Consider the following 22,734-nt stretch of genomic DNA (forward strand, 5'->3'; position numbering starts at 1 on the left):
GCACTCGCACCACCAGCAGACCCTGGGGCGGGGTGTAGCCCTCGGAGCTGTTGCTGATTCTGGGTCTCAGAAGAGCCCTCCTCCAACCTAGGCCACGCCCGGCACCCCAGCCTGCGCCCTCTCCGGGGCAGCTGAGGCCAAGCAGGAGCATGACCTTGAACGCAAGTCGGAGGATGACCTCGGGTGGTTTCTTTGCCTTTCAGGTCGCAGGTGCAAGTGCAGCTTCAGCCAGAAGCCCAGGTAGGGGTGCCCTGGTGTGGACATTCGGGTGGCGCGGGGAGGTGGAGGGTGGGGAGGGGCCTCCCGGTGTGCCACCCACTTGAGTGGTTTTAGGTTCTTAGCTCGGAAACTGGGAAGCAGGCCGTGTGCCTGGAGGGTGGGGCAGTGTTGAGGGTTGCCAGGCGGACTCGACGGTTAGCTCCTTCTCCATTCCGATGAGCATGGGGCGGGAGTGGGCAGGAAGGTGCCGGATCCGAGAGAAGGGGCAGAGGCCTCCGGCCTCCCGTGAGGCCCTCTCCTCCCCTCAGGCTCTGTGACCCGGGCCAGCTGGTCGCTGAGGCTCTCTGAGCTGAGGAGAAGCCTGGCTCCCGTCAGCACAGCCCTGGCCACCGCCACAACCAGGGAGCACTGGGCCTCAGAAGCCCAAAGTCCGGCAGGGCCAGCCCAAGCCCCGGGGGGCCCTGGGTTACCCCTTCCCAGTCAGTTCTCGGGGGCCGACACTGAAGGGTGCCTGTGCGTCCCCTGGCTCTGCCCTTCAGCCCCAGCTTCTCCCTCCCCCTGAACCCCGTGCGGGTGGAGGGCTGACACCCAGAGGAGCAGGGTTTGCCCTGGCCCCTGACGGAGACTGGCTTGTCCCCCTGCAGGGCCCCGGGCGACGAGGAGGCGCAGGCGGAGAACCTCATCACTGCGAATGGTATGTCCCAGCCGCCTGCCCGTCCCTCCCCCCGACCCCCGACAGGCCCCTCCTGATGGCTGTTTGCGGTGTCTGCTCAGTGTCAGGCATGGCACAGCGTGTCACAGCCGTCTCATGGCATGTGCCCACGGCCCGTGAGGCGGGCACCGCCGTCCAGCGTTCAGGAATGTGCCCTGTGCCCCGACCTGTGCGTCCTGGAGTCCCACCCCAGGCACCTCTGCCCTGCGGGTCAGCTCCCCCAGAGTCGGCAGCGGTGCGGCTGCCGCAGGGGCCTCTGGGAAGAGGGGCCGGTCCGATGGTCTGTCTGTTTCCTTCCCAGCAGCAGAGCCCCAGAAAGCGGAGAACTGAGGGGCCCTCGCGGAGGTAAGGCACCATCTGCGGGCCCTCTGTCCTTGGCGGGGAGGGGTTGGCTGGCTGTTGCCACGGGCACCGTGTTTACTGTGAGCAGTGCTCTCTGGAGGCGAGACAGACAGACACAGCCCAGGGGTGGAGGCGAGACAGACGGACACAGCCCAGGGGTGGAGGCGAGACAGACAGACACAGTCCAGGGGTCGGGTTAATCAGGCTCCGTCCCAGCTGCCACGTGGGCCTGGCTTGGGAGAGGACTCGTTAGCGAAATGCTTCTGGCATCAGGTAGCAGGAAGATAGTGGCTCAGAGACGACTCAGAAGTTCCTCAGGCCATCTACACTAATAAAAGAGAAAAATGGTAATTGGCGTACGGCGCTACTCTTTTCATTGGCTAATCAGGGCTATATGCAAATTAACTGCCAACTAAGATGGCAGTTAACTGCCAACAAAGATGGCGGCTAATTTGCATATGTAGGCACAATGCAGGGAGGCGAAAGGGAAAGCAGGAAGAAGCCCCCTGCCACTGACAGTGATCGGAAACCCAGGGGGGAGCTAAGAGGTGGGGGGCAGGGCAAAGGCGGCCCCAGCCATGATCAGAGAATCAGGCGCCTTTGCCGCCCTGGCCAGTGATAGCAGGAAGTAGGGGTGGAGCCAGCAATGGGAGCTGGGCACGGTCGAAGCTGGCAGTCTCGGGAGCTAGGGGTCCCTTGCCTGGGCCTAAAGTGGAGCCCACGATCGTGGGGCCGCTGCAGCTGCGGGTCCCCGCTGCCCGAGCTGGACGCCTCAGCCAGAGGCATCCTGCAGGGGCAGGGGCGGAGCACGTGCGATCGCGGCGCCCCCCGCTGCCACTGCGGGTCCCCGCTGCCCGGGCCGGATGCCTAGGCCAGAGGCGTTAGGCCTGGGCAGGGGCGGAGCCTGCAACCGCGGGGAACTGGGGGTCCCCTGCCCAGGCCTAACGCCTCGGCCAGAGGCGTTAGGCCTGGGCAGGGGCAGAGCGGGAGATCGCGGGGAGCTGGGAGTCCCCTGCCCAGGCCTAATGCCTTGGCTAGAGGCGTTAGGCCTGGGCAGGGGCAGAGCGGGAGATCACGGGGAGCTGGGAGTCCCCTGCTCAGACCTAATGCCTTGGCCAGAGGCGTTAGGCCTGGGCAGGGGCAGAGCCTGCAACCGCGGGGAGCTGGGGATCCCCTGCCCAGGCCTGACACCTCTGCTGGAGGCCTCAGGCCTGGTCAAGGGGCCGATCCAGTGATTGGTGATCGGAGGGTGATGAGGGTCAACTCCTCTGGCCGAGGCATCAGGCCTGGGTGGCGGGCGGAGCTGGGGATTGGAGGGATATGATGGTCCCCTTGCCCAGGCCTGAAGCCTGGGTCAGAGGCGTCAGGCTTGGGCGGGGGGTGGAGCAAGCGATCAGAGGGAGATGGGGGTCCCCTGCCCAGGCTTGATTCCTGGGCCAGAGGCCTCAGGCCTGGGCAGGGGTCAGAGCCAGTGATGGGGGGGACATGGGGGTCCCCTGTCCAAGCCTGACACCTCGCCTGGGCAAGGGGCCGATCCTGCGATTGGAGGGTGATGGGGGTCAACGCCTGAGGGCTCCCAGTATGTGAGAGGGGGCAGGCTGGGCTGAGGGACACTCCTCCACACACACACACACACACACACACACACACACACACACACACACCTAGTGCACGAATTTCGTGCACCGGGCCCCTAGATTTTTATGAATAGCAGTTTATTATGAAACTTTCCAACCCTGCACAAGAGTCAGGAGAGTCACCCAGCGGCGGCGGCGAGGTCACAGTTCGATTCCTGGGCAGGGCACACGCCCAGGTTGCGGGCTTGGTCCCAAGCGTGGGGCGTGCGGGAGGCAGCAGATCCATGATTCTCTCTCAACATTGATGTTTCTATCTCTCTCCCTCTCCCTTCCTCTCTGAAGTCCATAAAAATCTATTTTTAAAAAGTCAGAAGAAGAATAGTCTATGCCATCCCCTGCACCCCCATCACTGCCTGCACCCCTATACCCCTAGCACTGCCTACACCCCTGTACCCCAGCACTGCCTGCACCCCCTGTACCCCTGTACCCCCTGCACCCCTGCACCCCAGCACTGCCTGCACCCCCAGCACTGCCTGCACCCCAGCACTCCCTATACTCCCAGCACTCCCTGCACCCCCGCACCCCCAGCACTCCCAGCACTGCCTGCACCCCAGCACTCCCTATACTCCCAGCACCCCCGCACCCCCAGCACTCCCAGCACTGCCTGCACCCCCTGCACCCCAGCACTCCCTATACTCCCAGCACTCCCTGCACCCCCGCACCCCCAGCACTCCCAGCACTGCCTGTACCCCAGCACTCCCTATACTCCCAGCACCCCCGTGTAGGGCACTGTTCGCAGTGTCCTTTCCGTTGTCCATTGTCGGGAGCAGGGCAGCAGTATCTGCTCAATGCCTTCCGTGTTCACATGCCGCCCGCACCCTCAGGAGCCACAGGAGCGGGACAGCGCAGCTCCCCCCACTCAGGTGACCAAGCTGAGGTCAGGGAGGCCAGATGGCTATGAGTGACCGTGGGGCCTGAACCCAGGCCTTGGAGTTAGTGCCAGTATCCGTCCTCCATCAGCTCACTTCGCCTTTTCTTCTCCTCCTCCTCCTCCTCCTCCTCCTCCAGCACATGCTTTTGTTCTAACGTGAGTTAGATGAGGTTTCTGGATGCGCAGTGCCTGGTGCCGCAGCATCTCGGGTCGCAGGGCAGGTGTACCTCTCAGTGTGCATCCTTCCTGGGGCTGTACGTCCCCCCAGCAGCCCCGGGGGGTCAGGGGGGTCTCAGCTCCGAGGGGGGCTCAGGAGCTGAGCTGGAGGAGGCCATGGCCCATCCTTGGAGGCAGGGTCCCAGCTGTAGCCCGGCGTCTGTCCACTCCACGGCAGCTGGCGGTCAGCATCGGGGTGTGGCGTGGGGAAGCTGGAGGGCAGGGCCTGGAGCCAGCCGCCGGGAGCGACACGGGGTGTCCTGGGATGGAGACTCTGGTTTGACAGTTTCCGTGTCAGCCAGGCTCCAGCCTCCAGGGCACCCTCCCCTGAGCCCCCCTCCCAGGCCTCCATCTCTTCCCGTCTCAGGCGTGTCCTCCTGCTTCACCCGGAACCTGGCACTTAGGATGGGTCTCACCCTGGGAGTTTTAGGGGGCAGAGGAGAGGGGCTGCTACAGGCAGGGAGATGAGCAGTTAAAGATTCCTATTTTTATTTTATTTTTTTAAAATATATTTTGTTTTATTGATTTCAGAGAAGAAGGGAGGAGAGAGATAGAAACATCAATGATGAGAGAGAATCATTGGCCGGCTGCCTCCTGCACGCCCCACAATGAGGATTGAGCCTGTAACCCGGGCATGTGCCCTGACCAGGAATCAAACCGGTTCATAGGTCGACGCTCACCCACTGAGCCAGGCTGGCCAGGCAAGATTTCTCTTTTTAAAAAACTCACCCGAGGACTTGCCTAGAGAGGGGAAGGGAGAGAGAGACAGAGAGACATCTGTGTGAGAGAAACACTGACTATGTGCCCAACCAGGGACCGAACCCGCAACCCACCGGCAGCCTTTCGGCGCACAGCACGGTGCTCAGCCAGCGCAGCCACTCCCGCGGGGAGGTTTCTGGAAGGAGCCAGGGCTTCGCGTTAACTGAGCATCTCTCCCTCTGCAGAACCCGGAGGCAGCCGCCTGGACCTTCAGATGCGAATGTCGATGCTTAAGAAAACCAGCCACTCCAGCAGCAGCTCTTTCCCGAGAAGTCAAGGACCCGCGGCTCCCGCATCCCCATCCCCGTGAACAGCCCTCCACTTAGTGCCGCGACTGAACCCGCCTTCCCACGCAGCGTGACGTGTCCACGCCCGTGACGTGTCTGTGTGTGTCTGTGTGTGTGTGTGTGTGATGCCTGTGGTCTTCGTGGCTGCTTGTCTGTGGCTGTCGCTGTTTCCTGAACCTGGACTCACCTCCTGGGCTGGAGCTGAGGCGCGTCACCATCAGCTCCTCCTGCTCCCCGTGCGCCCCCCGCGCCCCCGCCCCATCCGGGGTCTGCTCGCTCCTGAGACCAGTCCCTCTCTTGAGTGGAGGTGGTGAGGGTGGGGCCCGGGAGGGAGTCTCCCCTCGTGGGGACTTGGGAAGCTGTGCACCAGCTTTGTGATCTTCCTCATGGCCTCTGCCCTCCTTTTCCAGAACCTGTTTCCACATCCCACCCCTGACCCGGCCTGTGCTGAGGGTCTCTTAGCAACGGAGGCTCACAGCCAGGAGCTGGGAGCCAGCTGTGCTTCAGGCCGCGAGCCCTCCCGGCCTCTTCTCCTGGGACTCTCCCGCCTCCCCTCTGCCCCGCCCCTTGCAGAGGCCAGGCAGGCAGGCCGGCTCCCCTGGGAATGTGCCCTTGCATATCTTCTCAGCAATAACCCCTTGGGCTCTGGACCCCCGCCCCCGCCACCTCCCCGCTTCCGAGACTCTGACTCATAGCCCAGCTCCTCTGTTCTCGGACCCCCACCCTCGCGCTGGGTCTGGGGCAGGCGATCCATTCTGTTGGGGCCGGCTTCCCGGGAGGCAGCGGGGAGAGCCAGGGGCCTCCATCTGTCCATGCCAGGGGTCCTCAAACTGTGGCCCGCGGGCCACATGCGGCCGCCGAAAACATGTATCCGGCCCGCCGGGTGTTTTTGCCGCCGCTGCCTGTCCTGCTTAGCAGCCGACTCGTCCCGGGCCCGCGGTGCGCATGTGTGGAATGTCTGAGGGACAGTGAACTGGCCCCCTGTTTAAAAAGTTTGAGGACCTCTGGTCCATGCCGTGGCCAGGTGAGCAGTGATGGCCGGCGCCCTCCCTCCACCTGTCACTGCCAGAGTGGGGGGTGCAGTGGCCTTGTTGTTGGAAAACAGACAGAGGTCAAAGGTCATAAAGAGAGTGGGAAGCCAAACCAGCCCTGCCCCTCCCGTGCATCGTGTTACCGTGGAAACAAGGCGAGCGTGTGATGGACTGTTGTCTGCTGTGATCTGTCCTCTCCACACGGAATAAAATACCATTTGTTTCCTGCGGCCGGGCTGTATTCCTTTCTGGGAAGGGCCGAGGGACTCCACCTGGGTCAGAGGGAGGCGGTGGGGACTGAAGAGGGGCTGAGTGGTGCTCGATCGGTCCAGCTGCTTCGTGTATGTCTGCCGCGTCCCCCACCCCCAGCCCCGCTTCTCCTGGATCCCCTTCCCCCTCCCCGTCCCCCTCCTCCTGTTTCCACCCCCTCTTCCCAATCCGTGGGCCCGGGACCTGTGCCCTCAGTGGCCTAACTGAGGGCTCCCTGGCCTGGGGCAAAAGGTTCTAACCCAGGGGTGGGCAAACTTTTTGACTCGAGGGCCACAATGGGTTCTTAAACTGGACCGGAGGGCCGGAACAAAAGCATGGATGGAGTGTTTGTGTGAACTAATATCAATTCAAAGTAAACATCATTACATAAAACGGTACGGTCTTTTTTTTCCAATAGTTTTATTCATTTCAAACGGGCTGGATCCGGCCCGCGGGCCGTAGCTTGCCACGGCTGTTCTAACCTCTCCCTTTGGTCCATTTTGGGGGCCGCTACCTAAGGATTTGACAGAGGCGCACAGGTGACACTCGGGTTACGATCCAAGCCTTTTATCTTTCTGCCAATCCAAATGCCCCCTCCTCCGTGAAGCCTTCCTGGACTTCAGGGAGAGTCGGCCCTTCTTTCCTGTGCCCCAGTCACACTGGCCCACCTTCACGTCACAGCTAACACTCCAAGCCTGGAGCCAAGCGTAGAGCCCGGCAGAGGATGCTGAACCAGCTGTGGTGACATCACAGACGGGGCTGCAGCCCAGGGCACTTAGAGCGACTTTCGAAGGCATTCCAACGAGGTTGGTGAAAAGTGCTGCTGGCCACTTCCGCACAGCGGGGCCAGCCCCTGGGGCCATCGTGTGCACCCACCTCTGCGTGTTCGGTGTCTCTTCATCGGAGACAGTCTCTGGAGGCAGGGGCTGCATCTTACTCTAATGTAAGATGCCTGGGACTCACACAGGGTCCTAGATTCTGTCTAGGGTCTCTGCGTTCAGAGCCGCAGGATTACAGGTCCTGAGGGACAGGGGGTGGGGGCCCCAGCCACTCCCTGCCGCCTCCCTGACCCACCTCCATGCTCCCTGCCGCCTCCCTGACCCACCTCCATGCTCCCTGCCGCCTCCCTGACCCACCTCCGTGCTCCCTGCTGCCTCCCTGACCCTCCTCCATGCTCCCTGCCGCCTCCCTGACCCACCTCCATGCTCCCTGCCGCCTCCCTGACCCACCTCCATGCTCCCTGCCGCCTCCCTGACCCACCTCCGTGCTCCCTGCTGCCTCCCTGACCCTCCTCCATGCTCCCTGCCGCCTCCCTGACCCACCTCCATGCTCCCTGCCGCCTCCCTGACCCACCTCCATGCTCCCTGCCGCCTCCCTGACCCTCCTCCGTGCTCCCTGCTGCCTCCCTGACCCTCCTCAGTGCTCCCTGCTGCCTCCCTGACCCTCCTCCGTGCTCCCTGCTGCCTCCCTGACCCTCCTCCGTGCTCCCTGCTGCCTCCCTGACCCTCCTCCATGCTCCCTGCCGCCTCCCTGACCCACCTCCATGCTCCCTGCCGCCTCCCTGACCCACCTCCATGCTCCCTGCTGCCTCCCTGACCCTCCTCCATGCTCCCTGCCGCCTCCCTGACCCTCCTCCATGCTCCCTGCCGCCTCCCTGACCCACCTCCATGCTCCCTGCCGCCTCCCTGACCCTCCTCCGTGCTCCCTGCTGCCTCCCTGACCCTCCTCCATGCTCCCTGCCACCTCCCTGACCCTCCTCCGTGCTCCCTGCTGCCTCCCTGACCCACCTCCATGCTCCCTGCCGCCTCCCTGACCCTCCTCCGTGCTCCCTGCTGCCTCCCTGACCCTCCTCAGTGCTCCCTGCTGCCTCCCTGACCCTCCTCCGTGCTCCCTGCTGCCTCCCTGACCCTCCTCCGTGCTCCCTGCTGCCTCCCTGACCCTCCTCTGTGCTGCCTGCATGGCCTCTAGGCACTTCTCCCCGCCGCCCCCAGGGCTTTGGAAAGACAGGCGTGTAGTTGAGGTCAAGTTCACCATTGTGAACCCAGTGGTCGCTGGGGTCATGCTTACACTTTGTAAATAGGCTCACGCCCATCAGGGAGCACAGGGTCGGGGTTCACAGGCCTGGCTGTGCACGGCCTGGGAGGTCCACAGAGGCCAGAGCCACAAAGACCCACGAAGAGGAGGCTCTCCTATACGAACAAGTGGAGGACGGCCAGGAGGGAGGCGCTGGCTTTCCCATAGCGACACTGACAGCAGAGCCTGCTCGCTCGCTCTGGCACACGCAGGGAATGCTTCGCCCGCTCTGCCTGGCTCCATGCAGCCACCTGTCTCATGGTGCCCAGCATGGTCTGTCTCCAGGGCTCTGCACAGCACATTCGTGGCCGGGCTCCCTTCCCAGGGTGGGGGGGGGGGGTGATGTCCAGACCCAGGAGAGAGACCACGTCGGGGCGAGGCTGCTCTGGGGAGGGTTGTGTGGCAGTGAGTAGCCTGGAAACCACGCGCAAAGGTCAGAGACTGGTCGTCAAAATAATAACCATGATGATAACAATCCTCTATAATAAAGAGGTGATATGCAAACTGACCATCACACCCTCACACAAAGATGGCCACCCCCATGTGGTTAAAGATGGCCTGCAGGGGAGGGTAGTTGGGGGGGACCAGGCTGGCAGGGGAGGGCAGTTAGGCATCAATCAGGCTGGCAGGGGAGTGGTTAGGGGGTGATCTGGCTGGCAGACAGAAGTGGTTAGGGGCAGTCAGGTAGGCAGGCAGGGAAGTGGTTGGGAGCCAGCAGTCCTGGATTGTGAGAGGGGTTTCCCACTGGGATCCAAATCGGCAGTTGGACATCTCTTGAGGGGTCCCAGATTGGAGAGGGTGCAAGCTGGGCTGAGGGACACGCCCCCTTCTCCCCCCTGCCCAGTGCACGAATTTCATGCACTGGGCCTCTGGTCTATAATAATAAAAGCCTAATATGCTGATTAGACAGGACAAAGCTGGGGCTGCAAGGGAGGCCCGGGTCCCGGGTGTGAGAGGGAAGCCGGTGTCGGCAGTCAGGGGAAGGAAGGCCTACTCTTGCAGGTTTCCATGCATTGGCCTCTAGTGATGAATAAAAGCAGCCAGCATGTATGGGCACTGGCTGTGCTGAACTCTGGGTGGAGGACTCCAGAACTCAACCCTAGGTGATGCCATCTGCTTCCTAGATGTGCCCCAGTCCGCACTCCTGGGGCCAAGCGAGGCCCAGCCCAGGAGAAGGGTGCTGGCCCACCAGATGGGCATGAGAGGTGGCAGGACTCGGCTTGTGGGAAGGAGTCCTTCATCCCCACAGGCGTTGTGACCCGAAACCGGAGTGAGTCCCCCCCGCCCCCCTGAGGTGTTTGAGCTGCAGGAAAGTGAGCAGCAGGTGGGGTCCTCCAGGCAAAATGAACTCTGAGAACTTGCCCAGGTGACAAAGTGTCTACGCCCCAACTGGGGGAGGCCCAGGTGATGCCATAGCCCTGGCAGTGCCATAGCCCGGAGGTGCCATAGCCCGGAGGGAGCACTGAGTCTCCTGGTGACAGTGACCTCGGGTCCTGCCCTTCCGCCTCAGCGACGCCCCGTGAGGTCCACTCCAACGGTCCTGAAGTCTATCTGCGCGGGGGTGTTTGTGTTACTTAACGCCACATCAGACCAGGTCACGCTGCTCCCCCCCCCCCCGGACACCCCACTCCGGTTGTTTTCCAGTTGTGGGTGGACCTGGCCAAGTTGTTCTTGACAGAGGCAGAGAGCAAGGGGCAGGGAGGGCGGGTGAGAGGGATGCTGGTGAAGCACGCCCAAGGTCACGGGCTCCTCCCGCCCTCTGCGGGGAAGGCCTGCCCTCCCCAGGGTCACCCCGGCTGCGGGGGGGGGGGGGGCGGGGAGTAGAGCTGCTGGGGAAGGGCTGTCCAGCTGGGTCTGGTTCACCCCACCTTGTCCCTGGCTGCTCGCCTCACCTGGGGAGGGAGGGACGGAGGGAGGGAGGGAGGGAGGGTCGGTCAGGTGCCTTTGCTGGGCCGGAGGGAGCTTTGGAAATACCTGTCTCCAGGCCACAAAGAGGAAGCGTGGTCACCTCAGCATTAGTGTGATTCATTGCTGTCACGCTGACCCCCGGGGCGGCAGCCCTCCAGACGAGCTGTTGGTTTTGCGGAGCCAGCCCAGCCCTGCCTGGTTGCGTAATGGTGGGCCGCCTGCCGAGGCGGCGGTGGCAGCCTCCGGTGGTGCTGCCATGGATGTTCTGAAGGTCGCAGGTGGCACGGGCTGTTGGGGGACGGCCCCTCCAAGCCAGGGTGGGGGCAGATGGGGGGCAGGAGGCTTGGGCATCTCATTCGCTCAGGTCCCCCTCCCTCCGGCTGTGTGAGCTTGGGCAGAGCCCAGCATCTCTGCCGGTTTCCTTCTCTGCAGAATGAAGCCCTGCCTAGCCAGAGGGTGCGCTGGGCCACCGAAGCCTCGGTCTCCCCAGCGGTGCAATGGGCCCAGCAGCACCCTTCCTGTGACCTCCCAAGGCCAAAGAGATCAGTGGACATAAGGCCCTTAGAAGACGCCACATGAAGATGTTATTAACATGAACATTACCTTCCATTTCCTTGTCTTCTTTCTTTAACAGTAAGTTCCCCTCTGTCTGCCTGACCAGGCTTCAGGTTTGGACTTGTCCGATCCGCCTTCAGTCTTCTCGATCACCAGGGTGTCCCCGAGTCTGCGGGGCTGAGCTGTCGGGGGAGGGAGCTGATGAGGACCCAGGCTCTTAGGAACGATTGGGAACCTTGAGGTGGATGCACCTGTCAGTGAGGAGTGTGGGCAGCAGACGAGGCCACATTGACCAGACACCGTGATGAGTCGGCACAGAGGCCGGATCGGCCGGCTGCCTGTGGAATCAGCCACAGAGGTGGTTGCCGAGCCGGGGACAGCCTTCGACCCCCCCAGGTCCCGGAGGACAGGGCAGCGCTGGGGGTGGTGTGGCTCCTGCCGCCTTCCTGGAGGTGGTGGTGCGCCTGCAGCTGCCTGTTAGAGACAGGAGGGACACGGTCACGGGCAGGGAAGGAGGCGGGGGGGAGAACAGCCACTGCTCGGTGAGGCCCAGGCGTGGGCTGGGACACGCCAGGAATGCACGTCTCTCCAGGTTCGCTGCGGGAGGGGGTCAGGCAGGTCTCCAGGCCCCGGGCCCTGCTGCCCAGGGAGCAGAGAGGACACAGTCACCTTGGTTCAGAGTACATTGCCCTTGGCAGCTCCTAGGACCTCGGTGCCCCACGCTCGGCCATCTCGACGCCAGCACTTAGGGAACGGACCCTCCAGGGCCACCTCCTCCCAGGCCCGCCTTATAAGACCCCGGTGACCCTGGCTCTGTGGCCACAGCAGGAGGCAGAGCCGGCACTCCCTGGGGTCAGGGCTGCTGGTAGCACAGATGGGGCCTGGGAGTCGCCACCTCCCTGCCGACGGCCACCGTGCCATGGAGACCTGAGCAGGGAGTCGGGCTTTCTGGGGGGCCTCTGTCTGGCTGTGAGCCACTGCGGGACGATGGCTGGGTCTGGAGCGCCCCCCCGGCCCCCCCTGTGCCGCTGGCGGAGTGAGAAGCCCCAGCTGGGGGTTGGTGGGGAGGGCCGCTGCCTCGCTGCTTTGAGCCCCAGCAGACAGAGCCCAGCTGATGTTCTGGGTGGTCCCCCCCTGCCGGGCCGAACCAGCAGGCACCCAGGCTGCTGCCTGAGAGGAGGCGGAGGCCAGGACCAACGGAGGCCTGCTGGGACGGACAGGAGGGGGGACAGGCGGTGCTGGGGGCACTGTCCCGAGGGTGTGGCCGTGTTGACAGGGGAGGTGGGGTTGCCTCTCCTACTCCTCACAGACCCCCTGACCCCTGGTGGCGGTGGCTTCAGCTCGGAACAATCAGAGGGAGGGGTGCCGGACCGTTACCGCTCTGTAGCCTTTCTGGGCGGCAGGGTAGGGCTCCCACCCGTCGGGCCCACCCTGGGGAAGTGGGAGAACAGGGTGGGGCCAGACCCAACAGGGAGCAGCCATGCTGCGTGGGGTCTGGGAGGAAAGGCGGGTCAGGGTGCCCGGTGGGGGAGGCTGTGGGGACCACGCTGAGGGGCAGGGAGGGCAGGTGCCGGGGGTCTTGCTGGAATGGCCACGGGCAGGGTGGACCCTCCAGGGAAGGGGCTGTGGCCAGTGTCCTTGCTCCCAGAAGCAGCTCAGGGGAGGACGATGGTGTTGGCTCACCGGGACCTTCTGGCCGCGCATCGACGTCCTCTCAATCCGACAGCGGGTCTGCGAGGTAGGTGCCGCGGCCTCACTCTGTAGACGAGAGGAGACCAGGCCACAGCCATGGGGAAGGGGCGGGTGCGGGCGTCCACGGGGTGCCTGGCCTCGGCATATGGAGACCAGGAGGATGCTTCACCCCCCCACCCCCACCCCCTCCCCTGCTGCTCTCAGGGGATCATGGGCCTCTGGTTAAAGGAAACGGGGCTCCCTCCGAGAGAGGGCTTCCTGCCCCCAATGTCAGCCAGGACCCAAGTGCCTCAGTCCATGGGGTGCGGGGACCAGACAGAGCCCGGGGAAGGCTGGGAGTGAGCGAGGTGAGCAGGTGGGACCTCCTGGACCTGGCCGGCCTCCCTAGAAAGGACAAGCGAGTTCTTTTATGGAAACCACGCAGGGCCTGGGGGAGCCCCAAGGGGCTGGTGAGGAGGGCAGGGACGGCGGGCCCCCCAGAAGGGCCGGGGAGCGCTCTGCGGGAGCCATCAGACCGTGCTGCCTGTTACAGGGCCGGCAGTTCCTGCGAAGAGGCTGCAAGTCAGGGTGCACCGGGGTCCCCGGGAAAGTCACTCTGCCTCTGGAGCTTAGCCATTCATTCCACAAAACGGGGGTCCACTGCGTGCCTGGCCCGTTCTGGGCGGGAGTCGAGGAATGAACACAGGAAACAATCCCTGGGCTCTGCACATTTCAGTCAAAAGAGACAGAAACAGAAGAAAAACAGATACCTGATCAGATACAGTCAGTGCGACTGAGGAAAAGACACCTACAAGGTTTGAGCCTTGCAGAGAGGTAAGAGCCGCAGCCGGGGCCAGCAGGGCCTGTGAAGGAAGCAGAGTTGGCCCGGAGCTCAGCGGAGGGCGTTCCCAGGGTGGGGCGGCCAGTGCAAAGGCCCTGAGCACAGCAGCCGGGGCAGAGGGCCCAGGAGAGCAGCCAGCCGGGCACACAGAGAGCCCCCGGGGCACAGCCTGGCCGGGCGCACAGAGGGCCCAGGAGGGCAGCCTGGCCGGGCACACAGAGGGCCCAGGAGGGCAGCCTGGCCGGGGCGCACAGAGGGCCCAGGAGAGCAGCCTGGCCGGACACACAGAGGGCCCAGGAGGGCAGCCTGGCCGGGCACACAGAGGGCCCAGGAGGGCAGCCTGGCCGGGCACACAGAGGGCCCAGTAGGGCAGCCTGGCCAGGGCGCACAGAGGGCCCAGGAGGGCAGCCTGGCCGGGGCGCACAGAGGGCCCAGGAGGGCAGCCTGGCCGGGCGCACAGAGGGCCCAGGAGGGCAGCCTGGCCGGGCGCACAGAGGGCCCAGGAGGGCAGCCTGGCCGGGCACACAGAGGGCCCCCCGGGAGCAGCTTGGCCGGGCGCACAGAGGGCCCAGGAGGGCAGCCTGCTCGGGGAGCACAGAGGGCCCAGGAGGGCAGCCTGGCCGGGCACACAGAGGGCCCAGGAGGGCAGCCTGGCCGGGCACACAGAGGGCCCAGGAGGGCAGCCTGGCCGGGCGCACAGAGGGCCCAGGAGAGCAGCCTGGCCGGGCACACAGAGGACCCAGGAGGGCAGCCTGCTCGGGGAGCACAGAGGGCCCAGGAGGGCAGCCTGGCCGGGCACACAGAGGGCCCCCAGGGAGCAGCTTGGCCGGGCGCACAGAGGGCCAGGGAGCAGGTGCGGTCGGAGAGGCCACAGGACCACAGGGAGGTTTTGTGAGACACAGGAAGGGGCTTTGGCCTAGGCGGGTCTGAGTGGAGAGAGCCCTTTGTGGTACAGTGAGGGGTGAGGGCCTTGCAGCTCCTCCCAGGTGGTCGGCCTATGGCCCAAGGTCTCCCTGTAAGACGGGGCTGCTTCCTTCTGGCGGGGGTCCGCAGGAAGCATGGGGGGGGGGGCAGGGGGGCTGGCTGAATGCCCACTTCTCCGGACATTGATGTGTTGCACAGGTAACCTCTGAAGTGCCATCTAACCCCAAGGGTCAGGAACCCCTCGAAGTGCCCAGTGTGGGGACTTCCCACTCGGCAGCTTCGGGCTGCTGGGTACTCAGAGTCCTTCCTGGGAATGTGGCACCGGCCTGGTCACGTCAGGGGCCCTGGCCCTGCCCCCACGCCTGCCCCTCTGGCGCGCAGCCTCCACACCTGCCCTGTGTCTGGAACCCGCTGCCAGCCATGCCCCCCACCAGCCGCAGTCCTGGAGGCCTCACGGGGCTGCTGGTGTCTCCAGGCAACTTTGGGGTACAGGCCTGACATCACACCTGCTGAGGTCCCTGAGGACCCGGTGGGGGGCCGCTGAGGGGGCAGGACCTGCGGGACAACAGCCCAGCAGCCCCTCCTCTCTGCCCTTCTGCGGGAATGACCTCAGCGGCTGCTGGGGCTCCCCAAGAGCACCCATTGCCTCCCGCGCGGCCCCCAGGCTGCTGTCCCATATCGGGGACTCCTGGCTACAAATGGGGCCTTGGGACAGGGCTGTCAGGGTGAAGGCTGACCAGGCTGGAGGAATGAGGTAAGGCTCAGGGCCCCCCAAATGCCCCGAGTGCCCCCCTTGGCCACCAGCAGCCCCGGCCTCAGCCGGCACCCTCCTGGGTCCCTGTGACCTTGGCGGGCACCTGGCAGCCTGGAGGGTCTGGATGCGGCCCTGTGCCCTGGGCAGAGGGCCGTGTGGGCTGCCGTGTGCCTTGCAGTGGCTCCCAGCTTCCCCCTCCTTGCCCCCTCACGTGGCGCCTGGGCCTCCCGCGCCGCCCCGCCCCCGCCCCCAAGACAGGCACAGGTGAGGCTGCCTGCCAGCCCCTCCTCCCTGGCTCGTCTCTTCCTCCCCCCGGGGTGGCTGAGGTGTGGAGGGAGGGACGCCCAGGCCCTCAGCCACAGGCACTCCCGGCCCTTCCACGGGGACACAGCGGCTCCGCCATGGGCAGGTGGTACCTGGGTGAGTCCCCTAAGCCCCGTCCCTCCCCCTCTCAGACCCTGACCCAGGTGTGCACCTCCTTACCTCCGGGCGCCCCGGCCCCGAGGGGCAGAGGCAGGGGCAGGGAGGCCCTCTCGGTGCCGTGCCAAGGCCTGGGCTCACTGCCGCCCACGCTCTGAGCTGAAGCGCTGACAGGACGACCGCCCAAAGCCTCCTTTTCTGTGTGTCTGTCCATCCATCTGTCTGTCTGCAGGAACTCGGAGGCCAGGCTGCTGGGTTCAGATTTTGGTTTTTCCACTTCCCAGCTGCCTGCTGGGAAGTTATTTAAACTCGCTGTGCTTCCACTTCTTCATCGTACCCTGGGCGAGCACCGTCCTCACTCGCAGCACCGTGAGGGTTACACGATGAAGGTTTTGTAAAGCTTAGCACAGGGCCTTGCGCACAGAGTTCAAAAATGCAATGTCAGCGTGCTCTCCCATTCCTCTCTCGTCTATGATCACCTGCCTGTCTGTCTATCTATCTATCATCTATCTATCACTTATCACCTATCTATCTATCATCTATCTATCTATCTATCTATCTATCTATCTATCTATCTATCTATCTATCTGCCTATCTATCTATCTATCTATCTATCATCTATCAATCATCTATCTATCATTTACCATCTATCTGTCTATCTATCTATCTATCTATCTATCTACCTACCTATCATCTACCACCTAATATCTATCATCCATCTATCATCTACCACCTAATATCTATCATCCATCTATCATCTATCTATCTATCTATCTATCTATCATCTATCTATCTATCCATCCATTTATCCATCTTTCCACCTATGCTTGTATCCCCTATTATTCCAGAAAGACTCAGGATGGCTTACAACTTAGATGCCAAGATGCAGAGAGAGCGTGCACGGAGGACGGGTGCCCTGGGGGACAGGGCAGGCGCTGCGGGCGCAGCCTCGGAGCCCGGGTGCCCAGCCCTGGTGTGGCCACTGATGGGGTTTTCAGACAAGCCCCTCGGCCTCCTGCGCCGTCGTCCCGGCAGGCCCAGGGGCATCCCGGCCATCAGGCACCTCCAGAGTCCTTTGGGGCGCACAGATTCAGCCTGCTGTTTACTGTGGAAGGGGCACACCTGGCCTCAGGCGGGGGGCGGGGGTGCATGCGAGTGTGACGGGCCAGCCCACAGCCTCGAACGCCGAGGGCAGCTGAGTGGGGCCTGGCTCCTGGCAGCAGGGCGGTGGCACCCTTCGTCCCAGCTCCTTCTCATCGGAGGGTGGTTTCTGTGTCCAACAGCTGAGGTTCAGCACAAAGTTACAGGTGCAATGACTCCTCCGTCAACGCAGCCAGTGACCGTGGCGACACTCACTGCCCCGCCCCCCCCAGCCCTGTGCCCTGTGCGGGGAGCACCCCACCTCGCAGCAGGGGCCTGAGGCACAGGGAGCTCAGTCACGTGGCAGAGGACGTGAACTGCACCCTCGACCCCACCGCTGCCCACGGGGCCCCTCTGCCATGAGCCAGCCCTGCACACGGCCCCGGCCTCGGGTGCTATTGAGCATCAGCTTTTTTGTGGAGGTCAATTCAATGGACTAGAACTCACCCAGCCAGGAAGCTGAGCACCTACAGGGGGCCCGGCGCCAGGGCCCAGACGGAAAGGAGGCCACAGCGGAGGGGGAGGGGGTATCAGAGGCCTGGGAAAGCACCTGACCTACAGCCCAACGCCTGGCTGTCCTCTCCCCTCCCCCTCATGGCTGTGTGACCTTGGGACAGAGCCCGACCTCTCTGGGCCACGGACGACTCACCTGGGAAATGGGGAGACCAGACAGTACCCGTCAGGAGCCTGCGCTGTAAATCCTAAAAGCAGGGCCTTCTCCCTGGGGGAGCTCAGCCCCCTCTTGTGGGTCCTCCCTTGCGACCTTGGAACCTGGATGCCAACCGCCCCTAGTGGCTGGAGAGGGAAGTGCAGAGGCAGGGGGCGGCTAGGCAGGGACGGCTGAGCTCTCTGAGGAGGTGTGAGCGCTGGGTGCAGCCGGGGAGGGGGGGTGGGAGATGAGAGAGGAAGGCAGCGAGGCCTGAGGGTGTGCCCTGCCTGGAGGGCACCTGGGGGCGGGGAGGTGGGAGGGCACCGCTGGGCAGCATGAGTACCTGGTGAAACGCCGCTGAGACGGGGACCTCGCGCGGCTAGGTTCAGGGGCAGCTGAGATGGGGGGCCTCTCGGGCCTGCCCCGCCCCTGGGGACAGCACACGGGGAGCAGTTCGACATTCCCCCCAGCAGGCCCGGCCCACCCTCCTGCCCTGCGCTCTGGAAATTTCCTGGGGGAGGGTCTGGAACCCCAGCCAGCTCCTGCCCCGCCTGCCGGGCACCTCCTCACGCCCCAGCGGAGCCCCCCGTCCACACCAGGCTCTCTGGGTCCGGGGTAAACATTAGCTGGCACTGTTAATGTTTAATGCCCCCACCGCATCCCGGCCACCCCGCGGCCCGGGCATTCTCCAGGCAGAGGCGGCGGGCGGAGGCAGCGGGATCCAGTCCAGTCTACGGGCGATGGCGGGGGTGCCCACGGCCGAGGGTGAGTGTGCGGACCAGATGCGTGGGGGCAGCAGGCGGCCTCGCTGGGACCGGCTGGAGGGGGAGCCGGATCCCACGCGTCCTCCCTGACCTCGGCTGCCCCAGCACAGCGCCGCCCTCCCCCGGGCCGGCCTCCTGCGAAGGAAATTTGCTTGTCAAAGGGTCCTGTCTTCACGCAGCTTCAATGCAGATCCTCAGCCCCGGGGCGCCAGCGTGGCCTGGGCACGGGCGCCTGTCCTGGTTGGTTGTTCCCTGGCTGCCTGGGCTCAGACAGAGCAGGGGCAGGCGGCAGGCGGGGTGGGGGTGGGGGGGCAGCAGCCTCTCCGGGCTTCGGGGAGGCCCCAGGAAAGGGCCCAGCCCAGAGGGCTCCTGTCATGGAGGGGCCTTTGCTGACTGTGGGAGGAGGGGGGCCCCTGTGTGGTGAGGGCCCCAGTGTATCAGGCCTCTGACACTAACTCCCTTGTGACCTTCTTGAGACCTGAACTCAGACAACCTCCAGGCCTCCCTGGGCCCGTCCCCTCCCTGGGCCTCTGGCGGGCAGGCCGGCCGCCCTCCCAGCTGCTCGCTCCCCAGGGAGCTTATGTCGGGACAGCTGGGTCGCCAGGCCTGCGGCCTCCAGGGCGCAGCTCAGCACAGCCGGGAGGTGCCAACGTGCTCACTCCTTCCACCTTGGGCACTGCTTCCCTCGTGCCAGGCGGGGCTCGAAGAGGCAGGAGAGGGGCTCCGCGGGGGGGAGCTCTGGCTGCCCTCCAGGTCCCCAGGACGAGAGCGCCCAGGCCAGGGCCAGGGGCGGGGCTGCCTGCTGGCCACGGGCGCTTCTGTGCCAGGGCGGGTGCCAGGGCGAGGCAGCAGGAGGGGGGCTGCCTGGCTGCGTGGCCTCCAGCTCTCCTTCCTCCCGACTATCTGAGCGGCGGCACAGCAAGAGGGCAAAGTCCCTCCGTTCTCACAACCTCTTTCTGGCGGCGGAAGGGGCGGCTGCTGGACCATCAGGGCCCGCAGGCTCCTGAGGACGGTGGGCCTGGCGCACGGAGGGCGCCGTATAGCAATGTCTCTTCAACCAGCCTGCTCCCCGGCGGAGAGCAGCTCCGAGAGAAGCATCTAGAAACCTGGTCGGGACCAGTCCTGCCTCCGACCTTCCTGGATTTTAGATGAACCTCCCAGCTGGGCTTCAGCTCCCTCCTCTGTCCGTCCGTCTGTCCGTCCGTCCGTCGAGAAGCCCCTTGCGGGGATGAGTCTCATTGGGGGCCACGGGGAGTCGACGGGAGGCGTGTTCATGGCCTCTTCCTGCTTTCTGTGCACAAGGAGGGGAGCGCCCTCCCCGCGCCAGGCTGGCCGCCCGGGGCAGCCCTGGGCAGAGGACCCGCCCCCAGGCAGAGGGGTTCCTGCACCACCAGCCTCCTCTCCCAGGGACTCCCCTCACCAGCCCACGCTTGCCCACTGGGTTCTGGGGGTGCGGGGACAGGGACAGAGCTCCGTGTGTCCGTGGCTGGGACACCCCACGTCGTGACCTGCCCTCCCCTGTCTCCCCAGGTGGCAGCCCCGGGGAGGACGTGGACCCGTTCCACTACGGTAAGCCTGGGCTCCTGCCTCCTGCTCCCCCACTGGGCCCCCAGCCCCCCAGCCCCGGGCTCTGACCCCACCTTCCCCAGGCACCAGGGGGCGCTGCTGCCAGCCTGGGCTGCTGGAAGGGTGCCTGTAACCCACCCACCCTGCCTCTCTGCTCCAGACTATGAGGCCGTGCGCAAAGGGGGCCTGATCTTTGCCGGCCTGGCCTTCGTGGTGGGGCTCATCATCATCCTCAGTAAGTGGGGCAGCCTCGTGTAGGGGGTGCGGGGCCCGTCCTTCCTGAGCCCCTGCCTCCCGTGGACCCTTCTCCCCTGTGCAGGCCCTTCCCTCCCTCTCCGCTCCCTTTCTCTCTCCTCCCCGCCCCGGGCTGGATGTGGGGACCCAGCAACGCCCTGATGGAGGGAGGCATCTTGGGGTGTCTCTCTGCTTGGTCCGTGGACCACACAGGAGGTTCCATCTTTCTAAAGTGCACCCTAACCCAGCTGGCGTGGCTCCGTGGTTGAGCATCGTCCTATGAACCCGGAGGTCACGGTTCGATTCCCGGTCAGGGCACATGCCCAGGTCGCTAGCTCCATCCCCAGTGTGGGGCGTGCAGGAGGCAGCCGATCAATGGTTCTCTCTCAGCATTGATGTTTCTCTCTCCCCCTCTCCCTTCCTCTCTGAAATAAAAATATATAGAAAAGGAAAAAATAAAATGAAGTGCACCCTCTAGGGGACCCAGGAGCTGCCAGGACGGGGACTGGCTCCCTCTGAGGATGGGAAGGTCCCCCATAAGCGGAGGGGGCAGGGCAGTGCTCTCTACTAGCCTCCACCAGACACTCACACCCTCCGATCCTGCATGTTCTTGGCCTGAGCCGCCTCCAGCCCATTTATTCTTCTCGGCATCAGTCCGCGCCTGCCCCCACTCTCCAGATGAGAAATGAGGCTCACCCTCCAAGGTCAGCGACTTGTCCATGGCTCCCCGCTGCTCAGAACAGAGCTGGTTCAGCTGCACCCGGGGGTGCCTACCCTGCACCCACTCCCACCTGCTGCTGGGAAGTGTGGGAGGCTGGGACCTGAGGTCAGAGGCCCCGCTGCCGTTCACGTGGAACCCCAGCTCCCTGGCCGCTGTGGAGTAGGGGTGATCCCACTCGCCCCTAAGGTGGGAGCTGGCACCCAGACGTGCAGCCCAGACAGCACGCAGAGGGCCCGACGCGGGCACACGGCTCCAGGGACGGCAGGGACAGGGACAAGAGGATGTTGACTTGTTTTGATGCAACCAGAAGAAAAACACACGGGAATGCGATGAGCGGACAGAAGACACGGACGGTGTCCGGGACCCAGCAGCGCTCTCCACCTCGGGGCTCTGTCTGCAGACGCGGTGCCCGGCTCCGGCCCCTGGAGGCGGCACCGTGGACTCGCCTCGCCGTCATCGGTCTCCAAGGCCACTGAGCAGCTACTCTGTGCCCAGCACAGAGCTGAGGGCATGGCCAGGGCCCAGGCTTGGGCCCACTCCCAGGTGCCCAGGGTCCACCTTGGACCCACTGAGTCGGTGCTCGCTGGCCGACAGGCTGCCCTGGGCCGGGCCTGGCCCTCGTGCGGCCGGCAGGGAGGAGGGAAGGGCCAGCGCTGAGTCTCCGGGGAAGGAGGCCTCCTTAGAAGCGAGGGGCCCATGAAAACCCACCTCTTTTCTCTTCAAGGCAAAAGACTCCGCTGCGGGGGCAGAAAGAAGCATCGGTGAGTGCCCGCGGGCGGCTGAGGCGGGCGGGGCGGGACGAGGAGGGGCCACAGGAAGTTGGTCTCTGAGGCCTGTGGGGAAGGGTCCCCACCCTCAGGGCTCCCATCTTCCCTACTGGCTCTCACCCGCCTCCTCTCCTCCCCACCCCAGGCCGGGCGCAGACGAGGAGCTGTGATGGCAGGTGCACAGGAAGGGCTGGGAGGGCGCGGCCGGGGAGGCGATGGAGAAAGAGAGGGAGTTTGGGGCTGGGCCGGGAGAGTTGTCGGGCGTCCGTTCATCCACCAGGCAGCCTGTCACCCATCATGCGTTTCAAATGATGGCCAAGTGCCTGGCACGGAGTGTGCGGCCGAGGGGCGGTGCCGGGGGGGGGGGGGGTGCAGAGGTGCCCTGGAGGAAGGTCAGAGAAATAATGAAACGGGAAAATCCGGTCCTGGCCCTTCACGGCCCACACCCAGCCTTTGTCTTCCAGAATCGCCCAGGCCGCCGCCACCGCAGGCCTCTGTCCCCGGCGCGGCCAGGCCCTCGGGCTGAAGGGAGCACCGGGCTTCGTGGAAATCCTGGACGCCCCCTCCCGCCCCTGAGTGCGGCCTCTTCCTAATAATAAAGCTGAGCTCAGACATGGCTTCTTCCGCTGCCTCGCTCCCCGCCTCTCCCTTGGCCGCCCCGACTCACTCCTCCAGGTTGGGGTGCCATACAGCCCGGTCTCCGGCTTTCCGTTCATGGCTCAGGCGCCGGTGCCCGTAGAGCCAGCGGGCGGCTCCTCGCCCCGATCACCACGCGCCGGACGAGGACTCAGCCCGTCTTCCCAATGCCGGCTGAGAGGAACCCGGAGTCCAAAGCCACGGGCTCAGAGCTGTGGGGTAGCTGGCCAGGCCCTGGGTGCCACTTGGCGCCACCCGCTGCAGGCTGCTGTGGACCGGCCTGGGCTGCCCAACGTGCAGCCGGCGGTGGCCACACTATGCGCCATCTCCCCACTGCACCCACATGCCAGGCCGGTGTCCTGCGGCGCAGCACGTGCTCTGCCCCGCCGGCCTCCTGACCCTGGTGCTGAGCCCAGGCCACGCTTTTTCTGCTCTGGGTGCAGGGACTCATCGAGGCCTCCGGCCGCCCCCCCCCCCCCCCCCCCCGTATATTTGGGTGCTGGTTTGGTTGATCCCAGGACGAGGGGCTGGGGAGTGAGCAGTGAGGGGGCCTCGTTACCACTTCCGGTAGCCCCTGTCCATCCCAGCGGCCCCGGCCAAGACAACTTCAGCCCAAGGTGGTGTCAGGCCGGCCCTCCCACCACACCCACTTCCTAAGGCCTGTGGGCCCTGCAGTGCCACAGGCTCCCCGTGGGCGGCGTCTGCCCTCTCCCTGCCTTCCCCACGGAGGCCTTCAGGGGGCTGGAGGGATGGGGGTCCTGGCACCACCTGGTGTCTGTTTTCCTCCT

General features: G+C 64.7%; 2 protein-coding genes across 5 annotated transcripts in view; both read left to right on the forward strand.

Annotated features, from left to right (window-relative positions):
• Nucleotides 1-6,302, forward strand: part of FXYD6 (FXYD domain containing ion transport regulator 6) — a 37,868-nt gene extending 31,566 nt beyond the window's left edge. For 2 of the 3 annotated variants that reach the window (XM_059707768.1, XM_059707769.1), the window contains exons 5-8: nucleotides 204-240; nucleotides 864-913; nucleotides 1,233-1,276; nucleotides 4,942-6,302. In XM_059707768.1, coding sequence (XP_059563751.1) covers nucleotides 204-240; nucleotides 864-913; nucleotides 1,233-1,261 — 116 coding nt within the window. In that variant the 3' untranslated portion in view covers nucleotides 1,262-1,276; nucleotides 4,942-6,302. The remainder of the gene's footprint in view (nucleotides 1-203; nucleotides 241-863; nucleotides 914-1,232; nucleotides 1,277-4,941) is intronic. The other variant, XM_059707770.1, reaches the window with a different exon arrangement.
• Nucleotides 6,303-14,350: 8,048 nt separating this feature from the next.
• FXYD2 (FXYD domain containing ion transport regulator 2) lies at nucleotides 14,351-21,922 on the forward strand. Of its 2 annotated transcripts, XM_059707766.1 has the most exons (6): nucleotides 17,935-18,023; nucleotides 19,553-19,591; nucleotides 19,749-19,823; nucleotides 21,268-21,304; nucleotides 21,456-21,486; nucleotides 21,775-21,922. In XM_059707766.1, exons 1-5 carry the CDS (start codon nucleotides 17,999-18,001, stop codon nucleotides 21,478-21,480), a joined length of 201 nt encoding a protein of 66 aa, XP_059563749.1. In that variant the 5' UTR covers nucleotides 17,935-17,998; the 3' UTR covers nucleotides 21,481-21,486; nucleotides 21,775-21,922. The 2 variants fall into 2 exon arrangements, with proteins under 2 accessions (XP_059563750.1, XP_059563749.1); XM_059707767.1 differs by lacking the exons at nucleotides 17,935-18,023; nucleotides 21,456-21,486; nucleotides 21,775-21,922 and adding an exon at nucleotides 14,351-15,469 and having other exon boundaries at nucleotides 21,268-21,308.
• Nucleotides 21,923-22,734: the final 812 nt, after the last annotated feature.

This window comes from Myotis daubentonii, chromosome 9 (assembly GCF_963259705.1).
Source record: "Myotis daubentonii chromosome 9, mMyoDau2.1, whole genome shotgun sequence".
Lineage (NCBI taxonomy): Eukaryota > Metazoa > Chordata > Mammalia > Chiroptera > Vespertilionidae > Myotis > Myotis daubentonii.

Bases quoted from the DNA above. Each gene is read 5' to 3' on its own strand.
- FXYD2 (XM_059707766.1), top strand. From the start codon at position 17,999: ATGGCGGGGGTGCCCACGGCCGAGG. The intron at 18,024-19,552 runs GTGAGTGTGCGG...CTGTCTCCCCAG, and splicing joins GGGGGTGCCCACGGCCGAGG to GTGGCAGCCCCGGGGAGGAC. The intron at 21,305-21,455 runs GTGAGTGCCCGC...TCCCCACCCCAG, and splicing joins GGGGGCAGAAAGAAGCATCG to GCCGGGCGCAGACGAGGAGC.